The sequence below is a fragment of the Procambarus clarkii genome, chromosome 71, assembly GCF_040958095.1.
Source record: "Procambarus clarkii isolate CNS0578487 chromosome 71, FALCON_Pclarkii_2.0, whole genome shotgun sequence".
NCBI lineage: Eukaryota > Metazoa > Arthropoda > Malacostraca > Decapoda > Cambaridae > Procambarus > Procambarus clarkii.
Genome location: NC_091220.1, coordinates 16,953,141 through 16,975,828, shown reverse-complemented (window position 1 = coordinate 16,975,828; position 22,688 = coordinate 16,953,141). Strand labels below are relative to the sequence as shown.

The 22,688-nt window shown below is 40.6% G+C and overlaps 2 protein-coding genes across 6 annotated transcripts; one reads left to right on the top strand and one right to left on the bottom strand.

Annotated features, from left to right (window-relative positions):
• Positions 1–893: 893 nt before the first annotated feature.
• Positions 894–2,951, bottom strand: LOC123745480 (uncharacterized). Its single transcript, XM_045726055.2, has one exon. It carries the CDS (start codon positions 2,949–2,951, stop codon positions 894–896), a length of 2,058 nt encoding a protein of 685 aa, XP_045582011.2.
• Positions 2,832–21,715, top strand: LOC123745548 (2',3'-cyclic-nucleotide 3'-phosphodiesterase). 5 transcript variants are annotated; one of them, XM_045726173.2, is made up of 8 exons: positions 2,832–2,961; positions 3,607–3,815; positions 7,776–7,893; positions 10,737–11,101; positions 11,884–12,005; positions 14,160–14,424; positions 17,214–17,379; positions 18,512–21,715. In XM_045726173.2, exons 3-8 carry the CDS (start codon positions 7,794–7,796, stop codon positions 19,213–19,215), a joined length of 1,722 nt encoding a protein of 573 aa, XP_045582129.2. In that variant the 5' UTR covers positions 2,832–2,961; positions 3,607–3,815; positions 7,776–7,793; the 3' UTR covers positions 19,216–21,715. The 5 variants fall into 5 exon arrangements, with proteins under 5 accessions (XP_045582129.2, XP_045582130.2, XP_045582125.2 ...); XM_045726170.2 differs by lacking the exon at positions 3,607–3,815 and adding an exon at positions 5,413–5,589 and having other exon boundaries at positions 2,908–2,961; XM_045726174.2 differs by lacking the exon at positions 7,776–7,893.
• Positions 21,716–22,688: the final 973 nt, after the last annotated feature.

The following is a 22,688-nucleotide window of genomic DNA, read 5'->3' as shown; positions in this document are numbered from 1 at the left end:
GCAAGTGAAGGGAACTTTAAACAAGCTGCAGGTTTCCTGTCTTTGTCAAGGCTACTAGTGAGATAGTGGCCCTCAGGTAAATTCAGGTAATGAGATGAATCAGAATATGGTTTTAAAAATGGGTAATGGACTGTAACCTTTAACTTCAATTCAATTTCTTTCTTTATTATGCACCTATGACAGGAAAAATGGATGGTAGCGCAGTCTCTCCAGGGCAGATGGAATGCCAGTCACAAAAAAGAAAAATTTAGACTGCTATTTAACTTCACACTGAGGTAACTGTAGAATAAAACATAGGGAAACAAAAATTTAAAATACTTTACTAATTCAAATTTACCTTAATTAATTACATCAAAATAAAAATATTATCCAAACTTGGCTCTGCTCAAAATATACAAAATGAACAATACAAACAATCAAATTTACATTACGTTAAAGTGCAAATAAAAATATGGTGCAGGGAATACTGTGAGCCAGTTTGCATAAACATGCTACCACACCGAGGTAGGTTTCCCACAGTAGGTGAGGTTTCCATACCTGGATACAGTAGTACAAATGTGGGCACCAGAGATTTATACAGTTGAAGCACCTTCTTTTCCTTAAAATCAAAGGTACGCTTGATTATTCCGAGGGTTTGGTTAGCTTTTCTGACTGCTGCTCCTACCTATTGTGCAACTTTTAGCAGGTGGTAGATTTTAATTCCCAGGTATTTTTTTCATAAATCTCCTGTAATGTAATGACATTGATTTAGTAGTTGTGGTTGATTTGCACAATATGTACATATTGTGCATCCTGTGTAAAGAATTTACTCAGTTTCTGTGATCGAGCCACAGAGATTTTACAGGAAAGAGATGGTTGGGTTGACTGCATCTATCTGGACCTAAAAAAGGCTTTCAACAGAGTTCCACATAAAGGTTGTTCTCGAAACTGGAACATATTGGAGGAGTGACAGGTAAGCTGCCCCGGGGTTCCAGGAGGGGTGTGCTGTAGCTGCCCCGGGGTGCCAGGAGGGGTGTGCTGTAGCTGCCCCGGGGTTCCAGGAGGGGTGTATTGTAGCTGCCCCGGGGTTCCAAGAGGGGTGTGCTGTAGCTGCCCCGGGGTGCCAGGAGGGGTGTGCTGTAGCTGCCCCGGGGTTCCAGGAGGGGTGTATTGTAGCTGCCCCGGGGTTCCAGGAGGGGTGTGCTGTAGCTGTCCCGGGATGCCAGGAGGGGTGTGCTGTAGCTGCCCCAGGGTTCCAGGAGGGGTGTAATGTAGTTGCCCCGGGGTTCCAGGAGGGGTGTGCTGTAGCTGCCCCGGGGTTCCAGGAGGGGTGTATTGTAGCTGCCCCAGGGTTCCAGGAGGGGTTTGCTGTAGCTGCCCCGGGGTGCCAGGAGGGGTGTGCTGTAGGTGCCCCAGGGATCCAGGAGGGGTGTAATGTAGCTGCCCCGGGGTTCCAGGAGGGGTGTGCTGTAGCTCCCCCGGGGTTCCAGGAGGGGTGTGCTGTAGCTGCCCCGGGGTTCTAGGAGGGGTGTGCTGTAGCTGCCCCGGGGTTCCAGGAGGGGTGTGCTGTAGCTGCCCCGGGGTTCCAGGAGGGGTGTGCTGTAGCTGCCCCGGGGTGCCAGGAGGGGTGTGCTGTAGCTGCCCCGGGGTTCCAGGAGGGGTGTATTGTAGCTGCCCCGGGGTTCCAGGAGGGGTGTGCTGTAGCTGTCCCGGGATGCCAGGAGGGGTGTGCTGTAGCTGCCCCGGGGTTCCAGGAGGGGTGTAATGTAGTTGCCCCGGGGTTCCAGGAGGGGTGTGCTGTAGCTGCCCCGGGGTTCCAGGAGGGGTGTATTGTAGCTGCCCCAGGGTTCCAGGAGGGGTGTGCTGTAGCTGCCCCGGGGTGCCAGGAGGGGTGTGCTGTAGGTGCCCCAGGGATCCAGGAGGGGTGTAATGTAGCTGCCCCGGGGTTCCAGGAGGGGTGTGCTGTAGCTCCCCGGGGTTCCAGGAGGGGTGTGCTGTAGCTGCCCCGGGGTTCTAGGAGGGGTGTGCTGTAGCTGCCCCGGGGTTCCAGGAGGGGTGTGCTGTAGCTGCCCCGGGGTTCCAGGAGGGGTGTGCTGTAGCTGCCCTGGGGTGCCAGGAGGGGTGTGCTGTAGCTGCCCCGGGGTTCTAGGAGGGGTGTGCTGTAGCTGCCCCGGGGTTCCAGGAGGGGTGTATTGTAGCTGCCCCGGGGTGCCAGGAGGGGTGTGCTGTAGCTGCCCCGGGGTGCCAGGACTGGTGTGCTGTAGCTGCCCCGGGGTGCCAGGGGGGGGTGTGCTGTAGCTGCCCCGGGGTGCCAGGACTGGTGTGCTGTAGCTGCCCCGGGGTTCCAGAAGGGGTGTGCTGTAGCTGCCCCGGGGTGCCAGGAGGGGTGTGCTGTAGCTGCCCCGGGGTGCCAGGACTGGTGTGCTGTAGCTGCCCCGGGGTGCCAGGAGGGGTGTGCTGTAGCTGCCCCGGGGTGCCAGGACTGGTGTGCTGTAGCTGCCCCGGGGTTCCAGGAGGGGTGTGCTGTAGCTGCCCCGGGGTGCCAGGAGGGGTGTGCTGTAGCTGCCCCGGGGTGCCAGGACTGGTGTGCTGTAGCTGCCCCGGGGTGCCAGGAGGGGTGTGCTGTAGCTGCCCCGGGGTGCCAGGACTGGTGTGCTGTAGCTGCCCCGGGGTGCCAGGGGGGGTGTGCTGTAGCTGCCCCGGGGTGCCAGGACTGGTGTGCTGTAGCTGCCCCGGGGTTCCAGGAGGGGTGTGCTGTAGCTGCCCCGGGGTGCCAGGAGGGGTGTGCTGTAGCTGCCCCGGGGTGTCAGGAGGGGTGTGCTGTAGCTGCCCCGGGGTGCCAGGAGGGGTGTGCTGTAGCTGCCCCGGGGTGCCAGGAGGGGTGTGCTGTAGCTGCCCCGGGGTGTCAGGAGGGGTGTGCTGTAGCTGCCCCGGACCCCCCACCCACAACAACACCAGCCGCCACATGCCATAACAACGCCAGTCAGTATTACATTCATTTATTGTCTTATTTATATACAAGAAGGTATAATGGGTGGTCAGAGTACATCACATTGGTCTACTTACATGCTTACAAAGCTACTAACACACATAGCGTTTCCCTCTATCAAAGAAAAGTTAGAGTAATTAAAATATACAGTGCAGAGAGAAGACACTGTGAGAAGACAGTGTTGCAGAATTTTATTTCAAAGTAATAACTACAATAAAAATGTATAGTAGTGATTATATTGATTATACTGGTGAAGTTGCATGTCTAGAGTACTGAGTATAGGTGAGTGGGTAGCATAAGCCAGTGTGAGTTTGAAGCACAAAGTAGGAAACTTAGGGAATGGAATTGGGTACTTTTTAATTTTACTTTTGAATAAAGCATCAATAGGAAAGTTTTTTTAATTCATTAGGGAGTGAGTCCTTTTATTTGCTTGGAGTGTTTGCACAGATTTAGTGTGACTCAAGGTATATCAAAGATTTTGATTTTTTTTATTATATATACAAGAGTTGTTACATTCTTGTACAGCCACTAACACGCGTAGCATTTCAGGCAAGTTCTTAATCCTATGTTCCCCAGAATACTACCCCATCAAAAATCGTTTAACAACCAAGTACACATTTTACTCTTGCGTTAAACAGAGGCTACAGTTAAGGATTTGCACCCAGTAAATCCTCCCCGGCCAGGATACGAACCCAGGACAAAGTGCTCGTGGAACGTCAGGCGCGTGTCTTACCATTACGCCACAGGGACTGCTTAAGGCGATATCTTACCACTATACCATGGGGATAAGGGAACTCAAGGAGGTTTTCACACTAGTGAGAATGAGGGGTCAGAGGATTTTGCTTTAGTAAGTATGATGGAACAGAGTAGGGTCACACACTGATTATAGGGTCAGAGGAGAGTTGCTTATTATAGTACAGTAAGTATGAAGGGCCTTGCACTGGTAAGGGAGACCGGAAGTGAGGCTACTATCACTGATTCACCCTGGTAAATATCATATTTGTTATTAAAGCTGAGCATAGGTATAGAGGAATATAACATGGTGCTAATGTTGAGTACAGTATAAGTGTAGAGGAATATTACATGGTGTTAATGCTAGGTATAGGTGAAGAGCAATGTTGTGTTTGTGCTTAGGTGTAATAATCTTGACCAAGCTTGTTTTTAGTTTAGTTCATTTATTATGTACTCCATACCCATCTTGTGGGCGGTAGCAGAAAGGGTTACAGAGGCGCATAATGGGCTCAGGGACTGAACCCCACAATTCATTTGGCTAAGCAAGTTACAATCTTGATGAGCTAGTTACAAAATTCAATATAAGTCGTCACATCAACAATGGGTTCGAGATCGACCTCAAGTACAGGTTCTAAATTAAGCAACTGACATATGTGGAGCAACCCGTCCTCTTAAAAATAACATCACTTTTGGCTCGTATGCGCACTATGGCCAAATTTGGACGTAATTTGAAATGAAATCGACTCACAAAAGTGACGTACTGTTCCATTTTTTGTTTGAGTCGTCCGGCCGACTCTGTAAGGTTAGAATAGATGACTTTCAATTCACGTTTTTCATAACGTTTTAAAACTTAATGATAATTTCCTGCCCACCTAATCTATCAGAGGACCCTTAGCTTACTGTTGTTGAAAAAATAAATCCCAAATTTATTTTCATTTTTTTTTCATTTTCAAATTACGTCCAAATTCGGCCATACGGGCAAACGGCCAAAAGCGACGTTCTTTTTAAGAGGACAGGTTGTGTGGAGAGCTAGTGTCAAAATTTATATGTTTGTCCTGCACACCGCCCCCCATCCAGTGGGCAGCGGTGGATAGGTTACAATCACTCAGTACCTACAGTTAGCAAACTGGGGATATTTGGCTAAAATTTCTGGTAGCAGATCATTTTGAATGAAATATTTACACATCACTAGAACATTGGTTATAGAATTGTCTCTAAATTCACTTAGACAAAATTCATTTAGACAATTCTATAGAATTGTCTAAATTCACACTCCATCACATAGTGATGGAGTGCTTGGCGGACCAAGCTTGGCAACCTAATTACATGTACATATTTCCAATGTTAAAGGTGCATTTAAGTATTGTGAGTTATATATGTTAATACTGAGTATGAACATTTACAATATATCATATTCTTAATAAAGTAATAAAAATTATTATTATTAATTTTAAGATAGATTTTAAAAATGTCATTAACATGAGTAATAAAAGTATAGGATGAAAATTCACACTTAGGTATTTGTGAATTTTATGTAAAGATTTATGCCAAAATGACTAGTTTCATCCTAACCTCATACTCAGACCTTGACAAAGCATGCAAAAGACTTGGTGTGAATCTTTACATAAAATTCACAAATATATACATAAGTGTGGGTTTTTATCCTGTGTTAATGTTAATGTTACTCAGCTTTGAACATTCATGTTGGCTAGAAATAATTCCTGAGCCACTACTGAGCAGAAGTTGCTTGTATTACGATGCATACATGTTGAATTGGACAGCAGAAGGTTCACAATGGAAAAGCCATGGTCATACCCCACAACTAGAGCCTAAAACAGGTGAATGCATCTCAGGAGAGCAAACCAAAGCTACATTACCAAGACACTAAGGTAAACAACCAGCCAAGAGGATATTGAGCAAGTGAAAGTTGACATCACTGACATATATAAAGTCTATCTTATAGTTCAGGGATCTTGTGAAGGTACATTGGATAAAATATTCCCCCGGGGAATGGCAAAATACATTGAGAAATGAACCAACTACTGTGCTACAAAAATTACACTACTGTACATTAGTGTCCCCCTTAGGAAAAGCTCCACAATAACATACATCATTTACATTTTTTAGCCTTAAATAATTAGACTGGCATTTATTATCTCCTGGTAAAGTTTTGAAAGAAGTATACTGTAACTGTATTTGGAGCAGTATAATAAAATCACATATGCTGTTTACTTTATAACCAGTGAAACATTTGAGAAGTCTTAAGTGCATTTATTTATTGTAATTAATTGTGAGACACTCCTGCATATTTTTAATTTATGAATAAATTTTTACTAGTACAGTATTGCAAACTTGAGAAGTTTGAAAATATCCCATCGTTAAATTTTTGTATTTTAAAATAGCCTAAAAGTAAATAAATATGGTAATTTTGGGAATGGCAACTGTAAAAGCAAATTGAATTCTTTTATGGCACTTTATCAGAATTGTCATGTGCAGCACATATTAAATACTGTACAATAATATATTAAATTAGTATGAAAGAGCTAAAGTTGGCTATCATTACACACACTGTGGCAATAAGTATTTGCAAAAACTGGGACCTTAAAATTGTGTAAATAAGAAAATTCATCCCAATCCCTGGCATATAATTGTTGCAAGTATATTATGTCAGTAATATACTTGCTCCATATTCTCATTTGCTTATGTGCAGATAATGAGATAGCTCTGTTAATTCTACTTAGTCCACTAATTATGATTAATACCTCTTCCCAAACCTGCTAGAGGATGGTCAGGGTGAGGTGTAGGACTGGTAATATAAGTAGTCGATGGTGAATCATCATGGGCCACCTCTTGGGTGGCTTAATCTTTAACAATCAATCATCATGGTTACGGGCTATTCATGCACGTACCACCTCTTGGGTGGCTTAATCTTTATCAATCAATCAATCATCATCATTACGGGCTATTCATGCCTGTATCACCTCTTGGGTGGCTTAATATTCATCAATCATCAGTCTAGCTCCAACAGTGGTTCAGTATAGACGCTTGAGAGATATCGCACATCTTCGACATTCACCAACAACAATGTAACACTCGATGTGTCTTCACAAGAAGCTTCAGCTTAAACACAGAGCAGACGGCCAGATTCCAGCCGCATTGAGCAATGTAACATATGATTACGTGTACATATTTGGTTGATTAGACACAGAGAGATTAGTATTTTTTTATATTTATTTAGTATAGTGTTAGTTCCAGCAGTCAGTTTGGTGGCAATGTAATGAAGTGTTGTAGAAGTTGAGACGAAGCCTAGAGCAGGGCAGAGAGCTGAGTGAGGTTGGGGATAGAGAGCTCGGATGTGGGGTGAGTGTGTAGTGCGTGGCGTTCTGAGTGCGGGGTGGAGTCAAAGAGCTTGGTGCGGGATGAGAGCATGGAAGATCTATAAGGTTGGAGTGTGGCTGTCTGCTCTGTGTCGAAGCTAAAGCGGCTTGTGAGGGTAGGAACTGGACACGTCGAGTGCTACATTGTTGTTGGTGAATATGGAAGAGGTGTGGTACTGTATCTCTGAAGCATCTACTGAACCATTGTTGGAGCTAGACTCCTGATTATTGATAAAGATTAAGCCACCCTAAAGGTGGCACGGGATATGAATAGGCCGTAAGTGGAGGCTCTTTCGAGCCATTAACAGCTGATACTAAAGATCTGTGGACAGATGTGGGTCTTCATGATGGATTTCAGCCTCAAAGGGTCCTGATGATTCGCTATCGACTGCTTATATTACCGGTCCACACCTCACCTGACCATCCTCTAGCAGGTTTGGGAAGAGGTATTAATTGTAATTAGTGAACTAAGTAGAATTAATAGTCATCTCATTATCTGCACAGAAGCTAATATAGCTAATATACTTGCTACATTATATTTGTTTATTAATATTAGTATTTTCTTATGTGCCTATGAAAATTTTGGTTCTCTGATCTGGCAATTTGATAAAGCATTATTGGAGTAGAGTGCTGAAATGATGATAAATTATGAACCTCTTAATATTCCTAGTATAAAAAGGAATATATGTGGTTGGCAGTTGGAGGAGCGAAACAGCATGGAATGGTTGTGGCGGAGCTGCTGCAGCTGCTGGAGGAATGAAGTGCAGGAGGACGAAGAGGAAATCTGCAGTACTACCGCTTCAGAACTAAGCATTGGTTATAATCCCAGTTTTGAGTATCACTGCTAAATCCATTGGCTTGGGGTTGGGTTTGCAGTCAAGTGCTTGAATAAGAAAGACAGTGGGTGTGCTTGGGTTGTTCACCTATGTTTTCTGTCCTCTGAATACTGTATATCACTATTCAATTACACTGCAACTGGTATCCAAATGTTTGCATATGAATGAATAGGACACCAGAAAGGTGGGCAAACCAAAGAATATGAACAGCAAGGTAAACAAAGCATAGAAAATGAGATAGCAATGACCCGAGATAAATGAATCACCCAGTTGTAAAGTAATTCAAATTGTTAGTTCAACCTGCATACCATTAGGGAAATGCACACTTTTCTCTTCAATCCCCTAGCCTTGAGCCTCTTAAATCATTTTGCCTGGCATGAACATCTATGATGATCTGTGTTATACTTCTCTTTCCACCCCAGTTCTGTGTTTTACTTCTCTTTCCACCCCAGTTCTGTATTATTATTCTTTTCCCACACCAGCACTCTTTTGAGTCCCAGTTTTTTTTTTTTTTTTTTAGATAAGAGTTAGCTATCTTGTGGCTGTTAGGGGTTTGAGTATTATTTTGCCATATAATGAGCAAGCAAACCCTCTGTGCTACCTTTGTTCACAAAGCCTTACAGAGAAGTCAAAAGATCCATGCACTGCTAAGCATGAGGCACCTTCCACTGGAAGCTGGCCTCTCAGAGACAACTACCCAAACTAACCAGAGAAAGGAACTCTGGTTGGGCAGGGGTGACACTAGCAAACACTTAGTTAATCAGAATCCGCTTAAGACATGAAGCATAAATTCACATAGATTGTGAAGCAAACACTAAAACAAAATAGCCCCATGTAGAACAAAAAGTGTCCAGGATGCCCAATACTTAGTTGAAAAAACTTGGACTCAAATAGTGCGGAGGAAGGAAAAGGAGCGTAACAGAGAACGTCATAGATATGCATGCCAGGCAAAATTACTGAGGTTCAAGGCTAGGGGATTGAGGAAGAAGGTCCACATTTCCCTTGTGGTATGTAGGTGGAACTAATGAGAGAACTACTTTAAGACTGGGTGATTTGTTCGTCTTGAGGCTTCAATGTCAAATTCTCTATTCTGTACCTTGCTGTTTGTATGTTTTGGTTTGCCCATCTTTATAGTGGCCTTTTCTTGCAGGGGTGCCAGATTTGAGTTGCCAAAAGTCGCGAGCTGAAGAACTAAATGTCACAAACTTTACAATAAAAGTAGCCAAATATTTTTTTTCCGATTGATTCACTTTACAGAATAAACCGCCCAGCTTATTTTAACTGTCGCCGAAAAAGTAGTAAGTAGCGACATACATAGCTGGCTTTTTAATTGAATACAATTATCCTAATTGGTAACCCAATTGGGCCTGGCATCCCTGTTTTCTTGGTTAATGTGTTCTAGAATCCTTTGCTCCTTGTTCCTCCTTTTTAGAAGGGACAGGTTTTGGCCTTTGGTCCCCGTAAGCTTACAATGACTCGCAAGGGCTGGGCATGAAATGAATTGGGTAGAGCTTACTAGGTAGCATGCACCAAGGTATCACCTTAGGAGCCCTCCTAGAGGAAAAGGTGTACAGTATTGATAAATGAACATGTGTGACAACACTGAATATATAAATGTTTATGAACAGTCCTCATTTATTTTTCAACATAAAAAATGGAAATATGTACACATGACTGGTGTATATACAGTAGCTGTGAAAATTAAATTAACTTAAATACTTTTCCATTAAGTCATTTGAAAAGCAAAGACAAAATACACAGGCATAGCATTTAATCTCTTGAGTGATGGGGTGGCTAGCTGAGGTGATGTTTGGTTGATTCTCTGATAAGCTGATAAGCTCTGTTCACACTGTGCTTATGTATTTCAAGAGGTTTGTCATGAAAGAACAAATAGAATTAAAAATTTTGAACATGTTTGCACAACACACAGATATGCATAAAATTCAGTCACCAGACCACATAAAGGCTCTGGCATGCAGTTGACTCTAGCGTCATTTTGTTAACAACATTGTAATAACTGTTAATAACTAGTAACTAGTTTAGTAACTAAACAAAGTTCAAATAATAAGCTCACTAAATAACTGAGATTTTAGGGTGAGGCTTCAGGGGAGCTGGTGTAGGATTACAGCCCATAGCTTGCAGTTTCCTTATGAACATCAAAGACTTTTCTAATGAACCCTAGACTTCGTTAAGCTGTAGATCACATCTCTGCTTGTTCACAAGGATTCAAAATTTATATTTACAAAGAACCTTTGATTTTTTTGTTAGATTTATTGACTAAGCAGACTTCCAAAACTCATTCTCAGCATGTGTAAGCATGTGAGGGTTCACATGCTTACACACTGCCTACAAATGTATATACAGTACATACAATATAGTACTGTATACAGTGTATACAGTTTGGTATACAGTATATACTATATTGTATACAGTATACAAACATATTTGGGCCCTCTCTAAATGACAGCTTTGGACAAACGAATTTGGTCTACAGTATATAGCATTTTTGTCTTATTATATCATCGGGACATAAGTGATACAAAAATATTATTTATAAAAGCTATAACATAGCTTTTTTAAATGACATATCTATAAAATAATTTTTCCTTTCCTGGAGTGTTACTCATAAAAATGGATATTAAACGATCTGAATATTTTTCACCCATATTGACTATGATCACTTCTTCCACCATATTAAGTTGGAAAATTTAATAGGATTGAGACCTGGCAGTTGCATAGCTAGTAGGATCATGTTGTAATCAGCATTAAGATAATGTATTTGGTTTTCATGTGGGGTAAAAATGTTTCCATTTCTATTTGCAGATGTTAACTCGCAGCAAAACTCTGAGACAATGGGACAGACAGTAAGCCGAATAGCTGATTTACTGAGGCCAAATCGTTCAGCAGATGGAGCATCATCAGATGTTGACGACTATGTTGACACTGCACATAAAGACACTGACACCACACAGGATGACTCTTCTTCACCCCTCATCCCTGTAACTAGTTCTCCCAAATATCCTCTTGCAACCCCCCGTAGCCCACTTCAACGTGGCATCAGACGTCTCACCCGATCTGAAATTTCCCCGATAAGCCCTCCATCAAAACGTCTCAAGGGGGATTTTCAGTACTTGGATTTCCCTATTTTAAAGGATGAGGAAACTATCAACTTTATTTTAAAAAGCAAGGTGAGTACACGTACACGAAGGCAAAATGTATTCTCAAGAGTTAAGTTAATATTGTGTTACATAAAATAATTTAAATGCTGATCCTATGAAAAAGGGTGATGGAGTGGAGTTGATAGTCATTAACATAATCAGATTGATTTTAAACATTAAAGTTAACACAGCAGACTTATTATAATGGCTTATGGGAAGTTGTAGAATTTTTAAGACAGTTTGGCATAATATTTAATACAAAATATGTTTCTGACTTCACCCAAATGTTCCAGTTCATCCTCCTGATTAGACAGTACTTGTAAGTAGTAACAATGTGGACCATTGTACATATATTGATGTAATGGACAATTTGAAAGTAGCATTTGGTACTACTAAATTTTGAAAAACTTAAAAAAGGATTTGCATTTATGTTGCTAATAAAATCTAACCTATCCATTCTAGGCCTAACATAGTACACATATGTGCTATCTAATTGTCCATTATGTCAGTATCTGTACGATGGTCCACACAGTTACAAAAAGTACTATCTAAACAGGAGGATAAGTTAAATGTTCATATTCCTTGATGTATAACTGTATACTATACTGTAAATTATTATTTTACATTATTTGATTTATATAGAAGGAATGAGATCGAACAAAAAGACAAATGAGAAGGATATGTTACTAGATGTTGCTTGAATGCTTTTGATGGACACAAGACACCCTAATACACTTGGAAAGGTTGTACAAACTTTGTTTTGGTAATTGATGTATGATGGAGACTTAAGAGTTTCTATATCTCCCTCACAGGTTATGTTCATCTTGAAGGGTGTGCCAGGATCTGGAAAGAGCTTCTTGGCAAAGATGATTAAGGAAGTGTATGAGGATGCTGTAATGTGCTCAGCTGATTTGTATTTTATGCAAGATGGAGAGTTAGTACCCTGCTCTTAACTGTTTTTATAAAATTATAGTTCAAAATGCAATGAATGCCATTGTTGGCTATTCTGGGAGTGTAATACAATATTGTTGCGTTTAAATATAAATAGATAACTGAAAAGTTATTCTGTTTAGCATTGGAAGTGGTGCAAGTTTTACTTATAAATTTCACTGGATTATATTACCTTACTTTCACCTTTCATTGCCTATTATGCACTTCAAAGTACAGTCCATGGCTACAGTCATTGGGTAAACTCTGGGTGACTTTCTAAATTAGTACTTTTTTCACAAATATATTTTTCAATAAGTAGTGACTCAGGGATGGAAAATGGCTTGTGCAATGACTGCTCTGATTAGTGCAATGAATGCTTTGGTTAGAGAACGAAGTATGAAATGTGAACAGATGCCTGCATAAAAGATTAGTAGTGCTAACCTTTGTATGTGGATGTAAGACCGTAGTGTGTTATTGACAAAAAAAAAAATAGCAGAAATGGACAACCTGAAAAGCATGTGTGGTGTTAGAAAATCAAAGTAAAATATGAAAATGTCATGGAAAGATGTGTACTGTAGTGCAAGAGGTGATAAATCAAGATTGAGGAGTGTGTACTGAAATGCTTTGGGTAAATTGAATGAATGGATAGTGGAGGACTGGTGATAAGTGTATGTGTGAATGAATTTGATAGGAGGATAGTATAATTGGGAAGAAGATGAGCAGACACAGTGAGGTTGTGTGAATGTGGGGATTGATTATGATCAGTTCATGGAATACAGTAAGAGACGAGGCTAGTTGGCAACAGTTTGTAAGGAAGAAATGCGTTTGTTAACACTGTGCCGTCTCGGTGAGGAGCACTGTACAGCTAGTCTTATGAAGCAGTGGGTGCTGCTGTGAATGAGATGCTGATTTGTGGTGGTGCCTGTTGCACTGTGTTGTGTGTATGATATGATAAATGGACAAGCTCTCAGTCTCTTCTTTTTTTTTTAATACCTGTAACCTTCAGTCACTATACTTAACCACTCTTTTGAGCCAGACAACTTGGTTGCTCCTTTAGGCAATGTCCAAGGACAGGGGGTACAACCAGGCTTTGTTGACATTTACTTCCCGACACGGCAAGGATGGTTTCAAGTGTCCCCGCTAGGTCAATCTGGGTAGACACAAGAGCCAACCTAAAATGACCCCAAAAAGTTTATTCATTACCACTCAGCTTCAATAGAGATTGCCAGCACTATTAATTTATAATTTGCCCAGCTGGCCACTAAACCTAAACATAAAAATTAACTGAAATCACCACCAGGTGTCTGCACCTACATACCAACATAGTAGAAGGCAGCTGCCACCTACACATTTATTCTGGCTCTTTCCCATGGCACATTCAGTTCAGTGCTTTGTGTTTATAGAATTGTTTTCATGTACAGTAGGCTTATGCTATTAAATGGATGCTTCCATAGGCATGGTTGCACAATTGTCTACATATTCATCAACCAGTGTCAGTTTTCTACTCTACTCGTCAATCTTAGCTTACTCAGGCTGATGTGCTAGTGCTTGGTACTGTATTCACATTTGATGCATTCGGTTGGCACATCATTGCAAGATTTGTTCTTCTTTCTGGTCTAGCTTCAGGCTACATTGATGGAAACAAGCCAATCGAAGGACTTCTAACAAACCTCTGAAAGCCCACCCTCTCCAACAAAGAATGGGTGGGTGAGGTGGGGGGGGCAGAGTCTACAAGGTCCCAGGGTCCAAAATTAGGAGGAAGAAAAGGGTAGGGGGTATCAGGCATGGAGTGTTTGCCACCTCACTTGAGGCCAAGTAATGTTTGGTGGGAGTTGAGTGTTGAATAAATGAACTCTCTGAAGGTCATTCTGGGGTGGAGAATACAGTGTCTTCCCTTCCACATACTGATCTGTTAGGGACTTGAAAAGAACCTTGCTGTGTTGTCGAGTAAGTGCTGACAACCTGGCTGTACCTGGTCCTGTCTTTGGAAGGAGCTGGATATTATTAAAGGGACCAACAGGAAAAGCTGATTGCTATACTCAAAACCTACCCCTTAAAGTCATAAATGTGGGTAATGAGTATGATAAATACTTATATTTGCTTATAGTACAATACTGTATTTTTTTTTGGCTTAATCTTCTTATTTTACATAATATAGGTACAAGTTTGACAGAGACCAGCTCAAAGTGGCTCATGAATTTTGCCAGCAGATGGCAAGTGATGCTGCACAGGAGAACTGTCATGTCATTGTTATTGACAACACAAATGTCCGCAACTGGGAGATGAAGTTTTATCTTGACTTAGCAAAGGAATATTTATATATTCCTCTGGTATTGGAGCCTCAGACACCATGGTCCACAGATCCAGGTGAACTTGCTGCAAGAAACTTGCATGACATCCCAGAAAAAATTATTGCTCAGAAGGTAAGTAACAAAATTATAATGTTTGTTATTGTGGTGTAATAAGGCTGTAACAAGATGGATGGACATGGATGGATCATGTATTAATTAATGTACATAATTCATTTCAATGTCAGTATATAACAAGTATGGATTCATAAAGAAATATTCATTCTTTACTGAACCCATAGTAAAATCTCGCTGTAAAATAAATTGCAAAGGTTGTTGTCAGGCTGAGGTGAAGTGCCAGATCATAGTGCAGGGTGTTACGACCCTCTCGGGTCGCAACCGGGTTCTTTCTCTGATGTTGTTAGAGGTAGGGTATCCGGCCCCAAGCTAGTAGTGGCTTTCAAGGGATGTGATCCGTAACGCAAGTAAATTAAAGGGGAAGGGAAATAAAGGCAAAAACTTAATAATATAATTATTACCGTCACCATAAATAAAGGTTACACAAGGGGGGGGGTTAAACACTATTATGTACAACGTAGTCTTCTTCTGAAGACTCTGGACGTTCACGGTGCTCACGATGCTAAGCTCTTGGTCCTCTTGTGGCCTCACTATGAATCCTTCGATCCTCTTGAGTCTACCCTGGCCACAGGCCAGCCAAATTACAGTTCCACTGGGGGCACCGTCGTGGAGGCCATCAACCACAAGTCCAGCCGGTAGCTGGCAGGTTCCAATCAGCAACACTGGTTAGGCCACTCCACGATCGATACTAAGGTCGCGAACCCTAGTCAGGAGCCTCGTGTGATCCCACAGAACACTCTCCTCGCCACAACACCCCAGTGGTTAAGCGTCTCCACCAGTCAGTCCCGGGTACGACAATCCCTCAACTGCCACGTCACAGGCAGGGTAACACCACAGTGTTCATCCGGGGAGGGACTCACAGCTGCTGCAGCAAACACTTGGAGACAAGACGGCTGCCTTGGGTAGACTCATCCAACTTCCATTACAGCAGTCCCAGGTCGACTCTGTAATCAGACACGTCATCAATAATAGAGACACACTAGGGCACCTTACTTACAGGCTTAGGCACAAACGCCCACCTATCCACTCCATAGATGGCGTTGCTGTCTAAGCTCTACCTCACCAGAGGTCAGCAGCGGCTGTGTTATGAGCTGATCAGGACGGGAAACTAGCCCTTGTGGCCAATATATCTCGTCCTCACTAGGTGGCGGCGTCCATTTGGAGGGGGTTTCGGGAGCTGACCCACAGATGGCATGGTCGTCACTGCTCCGGGCTCGGACGCTGGATTCGGGTCCGTAACACAGGGATATGGTCTAGGATGTACGATTGCTGAATGGGGGAATTGTGCATTGGTAGTTGAGACTAGGATCATTCATGGAATGAAAGTGGCTGGTAAAATTAAAGTCATGGTTTGGAAAAACAAGATAGCATTAGATAGAGCCAGAGGTCTGCAAGATGTGGTTCTTGGAATATCATCACTACCTCTTCCCTCATTATATTTTGGCTTTCGCAAGTGTTACAGCATGACTGATCTCTTAATTGACTTTGAGGTGTCCATTTGGTTGCCATTCTTTTTTGACTTGGAAAATAGGCTAATGACACTCAAGTCTCGTATTGCCATCATGGTTTTGGAGTCACTTAACCTTTTGCATCATGTAGTTGTCAAAATCCATTACTGGTTGTTTATCTCTAGCAGACTTAAAACAGTTGAATTCTGCTGGGCTCCCAGCCATATTGATGTTACCTTAAATGTGTGGACACTGCCAATAAGGAGGCCATTCATACTTGTCCTATTTCTCAAAAAAAGGAATTTCTTATTCAGATTTCTACTTGGTCATTGGTCAGATACTACAAGTAACAAATTGTGCATTCTGTAAGATGAGCTATCCCATGGGCCTTCCTCCTACCATTCTAATAGATTGGGAAATGGCCTTGGCTAGCGTATGTATCGACCACACATCCTTAACTTGCGGGCACTTAACAGAACACCGCCCTGCTCATTATTGTTAGAACTGCATTATCCCATTTACCATTGTGTTAGTCCTTGTTAAATGTCACGATTTTCAGGACAATCACCAGTGTCTTTTCTAATGTCCCTCAGGGTCATTTGTCTCGATAGAATCCTTGGAGAAACCCATACCTTTGATATTATTTGCCTTATGTTCCTTTGTTCTCATATTGGCATCTTGAGTGATACTGAATATCCAGCGACATAGATGGTGCTACAGGTATATAATCTTCCCGGCTTGGTGCCTTCTTTTGATAAATAAGATTTCATTAGTAATTTTCAAATTAATTAAGTTTACAGTAGTAGTAAAAAAAAATATGCAGGCATACAGAAATTGTAAGAAATTTAAAAACGGTAGTAAACAGTAGAGGACTTTACTGGTATTTATTTTTGCGTACCGGTAGTTATCGGCCAATCAGGGAAAGAGAGTGGGAGCAAGGGAACAGTACATGTAGAACATGTACTACAGTACATGTTCTGTTATACATGTACTGTATATTAAAAGTGCAAATGATTGTATAAAATTTCTTCTAAAGGTTGTCATCTGATAGTGCAGTGAGAGTTAGGTTTCTGATATGTACTCATGAAATGCTTTGAGATTTTAAATGAAGAAAATTTACGTTTTGAAGTGTAATTCCTGTTCATTTAATTTTTCATTTTTTTCTGAAACATTATTTTGGGAGTTGGAAACAAAAATATCCTAGACCGGTATTATAGCAAAAACTTTAGTTCTATCCACTGAAGTGGATAGAACAAAGCTCTCAAATGTACTGAGTCAGGATAAGCTGCAATTTGAATAATTAACATAATAATAATCTTAGTTATATTTTCACATCAGGTTCATGCCTACCAGCCAGTTCAGCCACTATACTATGGATGGTTTATGAATGAAGTGGACTCGAAGAGGATATGTTCAATAGGACAGGAGTGGTTGCAACTAGCCCTCAAGGTTGATGACTTTTTTGAAGACTTCTCGCAGAACACACAACTACTCTCCAGTGAAGGTACAGAATAGTGTAGTGGTTTGCCTCTAGTGATCATTATGATGATTTGGGAGCTGCATCTACATGTGTTATGTATAAGTTTCATTACCTTCAAAAACTTTTGTATTGAAACTGGTAAGAGCAGGATATCAATTAAAGATTAACTACTTCGTAGACAAGTTTGTTGGGCCATACCAGGATTCATTGTTGGATATCAAAGATTAATAGTTGCTGGATACAACTCTAATGACGATGAATAATAACTGTCAGATATAACTGTAATAATGAACAAGTCTAGTTGGATGTGGGGTAACACAGCACATAATTAAACAGCAAATACTTGATACGTCATTGAATGTTGTAGTGACAGAGGTACAACATGTACTGACAAAGCACATAAAGCACTGATTAAATAATTTTCGTAACCCTTAGACAGCAGCTATGGATAAATGATCATTATACAATTATTAATTTGTATGCAAAATATAAAAACAAAAAAATAAAGTAAATATTTATCATTTCACTGGGTGAAGGTGCTCTGCAAGGCTGCGTCTGGCACTTGTCAACGCCTGGTGCTTGACTACGCTGACACTTCTTGTTTTATCCTCGGATGTTTCACTGGTGGTTTTATCACATGTTTTTCTTTATTTACATCGACAGAGAGCTACTATGCCCATATTTGCATCATAAATGTAAAACTCGGACATTGTTTAAATTATCGTATGATTATTCGTGACGATAACCACATTTGTACTATGAAATGGTGATAGGATTTTTTTTGTGGGTCAATGTAAACCCCACTATATCCACATATACCTTTTATATCCATATTTGCATCATACATGTAAAACCCAGACAGTAATTGTTTAAATTTTCATATGATGATAACTGCATTACCCTCTGAGTCAACAATTGACGATGTTTGGAGCCAATCGGTTTTATTTTCTTGCTTTAATCAACAAAGTATCTTCCATTAAAATGTTGACAAAATATCACCAAATTACAGCTTAGTTTATAGCCAAGATAAAAAATGCAGAGTGGCACAGGGAGGAATCGTGCTACTGTACTTGGTATTATATAGTAAGCTGTTAGGTTATGAATATCAACTTGTGTTGACTGTTGTAAAGATGTAATTTTATATCTACTTTTTCAGAAATCCTCCAATACTTCTCTCGGGATTCTTTTGTTGATGGAGGCAATATACTTCACTGTACATCCAAATTTACTGGGCGGGGTAAACCGCCAGGGGCACTGGAATATATAAACAGTTCACATGTTAGAAGTGCCATGGGCAGGTGTTTTCAGCTCCGCATTATTGGCTTTGTTATTACACCAAGAACATTAGGCGCAAGGCTAAGATTGACAGAAGAACAGTTAGAACTGTGGGGTAATATTGATGATGAAGAGCCTCCTGCAAATATAGCAGAGCCCATGCAACAAAGAAAATATGATACAGGGAGTGACAATCATAACTGGACAGGCCAGGATGACACGAGTGAGAGTTTTGAAAATAAATTCAGCAATGGTGGTTGTGAGCCAACTTTTAAAGTGGTAGAATCTTACTTCAAGAACGACAGATTTCACCCAACAGTTGGTAAAGGAAGTCGAGCACATTTAACTATTGCTTGTGCTCCTGGGATTAGGCCAGTAAACACAGGATTTGATTTAATAAATGTTGTAAAATGTGAACAGAGGGCACTTGCTAAAGAAGGTTTAGATGGAGTTCAATTGTATGATCAGAAAGTGGAAACTTATACTATTCCTGGAGGTGTATTAAGAACATATGGTGAAGGAACATGGGTTATATACCCAGACAAGGAAGTTACAGTGTGTACTATGTTTTCAGCATGTTACTAAAAAGAGCTTTTGTTGTTGCACCTGCATGGTTCAAAATGATGTCAAGATTTTTATATGATGACAAATTCTTGCTAGGACAATTTTTTACTTTGAGCTGTGTTCCTTCTTATGTCAATACATTACAGGTATATAAAGAACCGCATAGCAACCACATATCACACTGGATTTGCAAAGTAAGTTTTCTTTGCATTTTGTACTTTTTAAATCTATTGTTGCAAGCCTTTAATAGATCAGTATGTTAAATTTTTGTACCATCCACGCTAGTCATTATTAACATCACTACCACACTGTTGTTTCTCACTGTTATTGATCAAGAGGCAGTTATTTCTTAATTTTAAATTTTTAAGTTGTTGGTATTATAATCACATAATTTTATAAATTTGTAATCGATATTGCTAAACATTGTACCTGTAGTGTTTTAAATAACTAGACGAGGTACCTATCAGTGCCCAGGTTTCCTTTCCTCTTTCCCATATTCCCTTTCTGTTCTCCTGTTTCCCCACCTCATCTTTCCAACTAGCTCCAAGAACCTGGCCTTCAACCCCTCCCCCCCCCCCCCCACACACACACAGCCAATCTATATCTATAAAGTATTATTAATCAGATCTGCAAGCAGTCAGATGCTTGACCCATGGGACATGAGAAGGACCCTTTTGAAATCATTTAGTTCACACGGTGCCACATTACACTACAGTATTCTTTCCATACATCAGTGTTTTAATGTACAATATTTGTATTATTCCTTTTCTTCTGACTGAAACCAAATAATGTGCTGTGCTGAAGGTACCTGAAAATGGTTACTAGTCACGGGTTTTTATGTATTTACTTATTTCAACATCAAACTTTTTAATAATTGTTTAAAGTGTAAACATGGGAATTGTATGGAAAATTTTCATATTTTGCAGAGGAAAATACATTGGTGTGGGCCCATGCACCTGTAGGCCCATTGATAACTGTCTTTAGTGGTCACACCACAATTACATTTTAGTTATCTTATAGAATAAAAATCTTTGTTTTACTTGTGAAACAAATAGTTTATGTATATTCAGTGAAATTTGGCTGGGTGTGTTTATTTAATAATAAACATAACTTGAATGTGGAAGTATAAATGGTTCAAAATACACACACACTTGGCAGGTCTTTACAAGTGTACACACACACACTTCAAAATTAATTAATATCTCATTTTTAAATAATGAAATAGCAATACATGTACAGCGACACCTCAGCTTACGAAATACCCCTATTTATGAACTTTTCGGGTTACGAGCCCAATTTCTTCGTAAAATCTGAATCGGGTTAGGAGCTTTTCCTTGGGAAACAAAGTTTGTTGATACCCGTATGGCCGACCTAGCACGTGGTGGCACGGCGATCGCGCCTCAGTTTACCAGTGCCTCCCACTTAGTGACAATCGTGCCTGAATTCTTTGTAAAGAATTAGTTTTTTCGGATTTTGGGGTATTTGAACATATAAGTTATTATATATCTTACCATGGGTCCCAAGAAAGCCAGTGGTAAGGTTCAAGCCAAGAAAACACATGTGAGAATGACCATAGAGAAAAACAAGAGATCATGCATAAACATGAAAATGGTATGAGGGGTTGTTGATGTAGAGTAGAGGATGTCCCTTCCTCATTTATTTAGAAAATGTGTGCAGTATGGGAAGAATTGCAAAGTTTTGCTGCAAAGTGTCATCCAAATTAAGCTGTAGTAGGCCGTTGTGTTAACCTTTTTAATGACAATGTGATGTCTAACTTCAGACAAATGTTACAGTGTAGTGAAAAACAAGTGTCACTAGACAGGCTTTTAGTGAGAAAAACAAGCAGTGAGCCACAAGCAGGTCCTAGTGGTATGCAGGCAAAACATGCCAAAGAGTGTATCCCAGAGAAATCATAATAGAAGGGAACTTCCCTTCCAAACAGTAACATCTCTCCTCCTCACAGTCTTTCATGTGCCAACAGGAGTCACCAGTAAAGTCAAGTAATAACTTGTACTGTACATACTTTAGTACTGAAGATTTAGGTGAATTAGGTATAAAATTTACTTTGAAGTTAATTTTTTGGGGTCTGGAACGGATTGATTCAATTTACATTATTTCTCATGGGGAAATTCGCTTCAGTTTACAAATATTCGGCTTACGAGCCATGTCTGGGAACGAATTAAATTCGTAAGCTGAGGTACCATTGTACTGAACACTAATATTTATCTTATTTTAATATAAGAATTTAATGGAGAAATTTGTATGAACTCTGCTTGTGTGAGTGTTTTTTTTTTCTGCATTTCTTGAGCAGAACATGAGAACCTTCTGAATCTGTATCTAATCTAAGTTGTTTTTGACTACAGTTTGTAAATGACACAGAATGTACATGTTCATTTTATTTTGATACTAAAATCACTGAAGCACAATACATATTTAATATAACCGGAGCTGTTATATTGCAACCGATCTTTTTACAAGCTGGTTTTCACTGTACAACATAAACAATTAAAATGAGCAACAAGTTTTATCAAATCCTACAGGTAAACAAGATGAAGACCATGAAAACAATCTTGGAGGAAGTTCAGTAATAATCAAAGCTCAAGATTTGTACCAACACGAATAAGCTCGTGCTCCTAACAGTAGGTTTAAATCTTGGAATTATCTTACTTTTAGAAAACACAAAGCAAATGTATGAAATCCAATTTGTTTTATGGTGAAGCACACTAACCTTAATATGGCAAGGTATATAAACCATTTGAAACCAGTATGTTCTGGTCATGGCACATTTTCACTAGATTTCTGCTTATATAATTTTTACACACACTGCAAAAGTAATTATCAAAAGACTGTCAAGCCTGTAAGACTATTCCAAGCCGTGAATGGATACCTTTGATGTTGTTTGCCTTATGTGCTTTTGTTCTCGTGTTGACACCCTTAGTGATATTTAGCGCCTTTTGAATATCCCGTGCATTTGTCGGTGCCACATAGCCTCCCCGGTTTGGTGCCTACTTTTGATAACTACTTACTATTCCAGGCAGTCTGGCAAAAATTAATCTGAAATTCCTAAATATTCTAAATGCCAATATGACAGTAAAAAGACAAAATATGAATGGTGTTATAGGTATTAGTCACCAAGAACTTTATGAAGGGACTTGGTTCGAAGGAACATTGGGAAAGCATACTGAAAATTTGGACATTCTATGTGCACAACTGTTGTGCAATGCAGTTTTGACAGGTGCTGGATGATTCCATTAAGTTAATTACATGTGCTCAATATGCTTTGTAGCCCAAGACATCTTGGCTTCCTGTTACTGTATTTAGAAGAAGGCCCCGAGGGGCCACATTTACTATTATGCAATTTGGGATAACCAACCGTCTCCACCCACCCCACCCTACCCCCCTATCTCTCTACCTCCCTTCCTATCCTCCCACCACTGTATTATTACATATTCCTTACTGTAAAAATCACAGTAAGGAATATGCTTCTGGGGGGT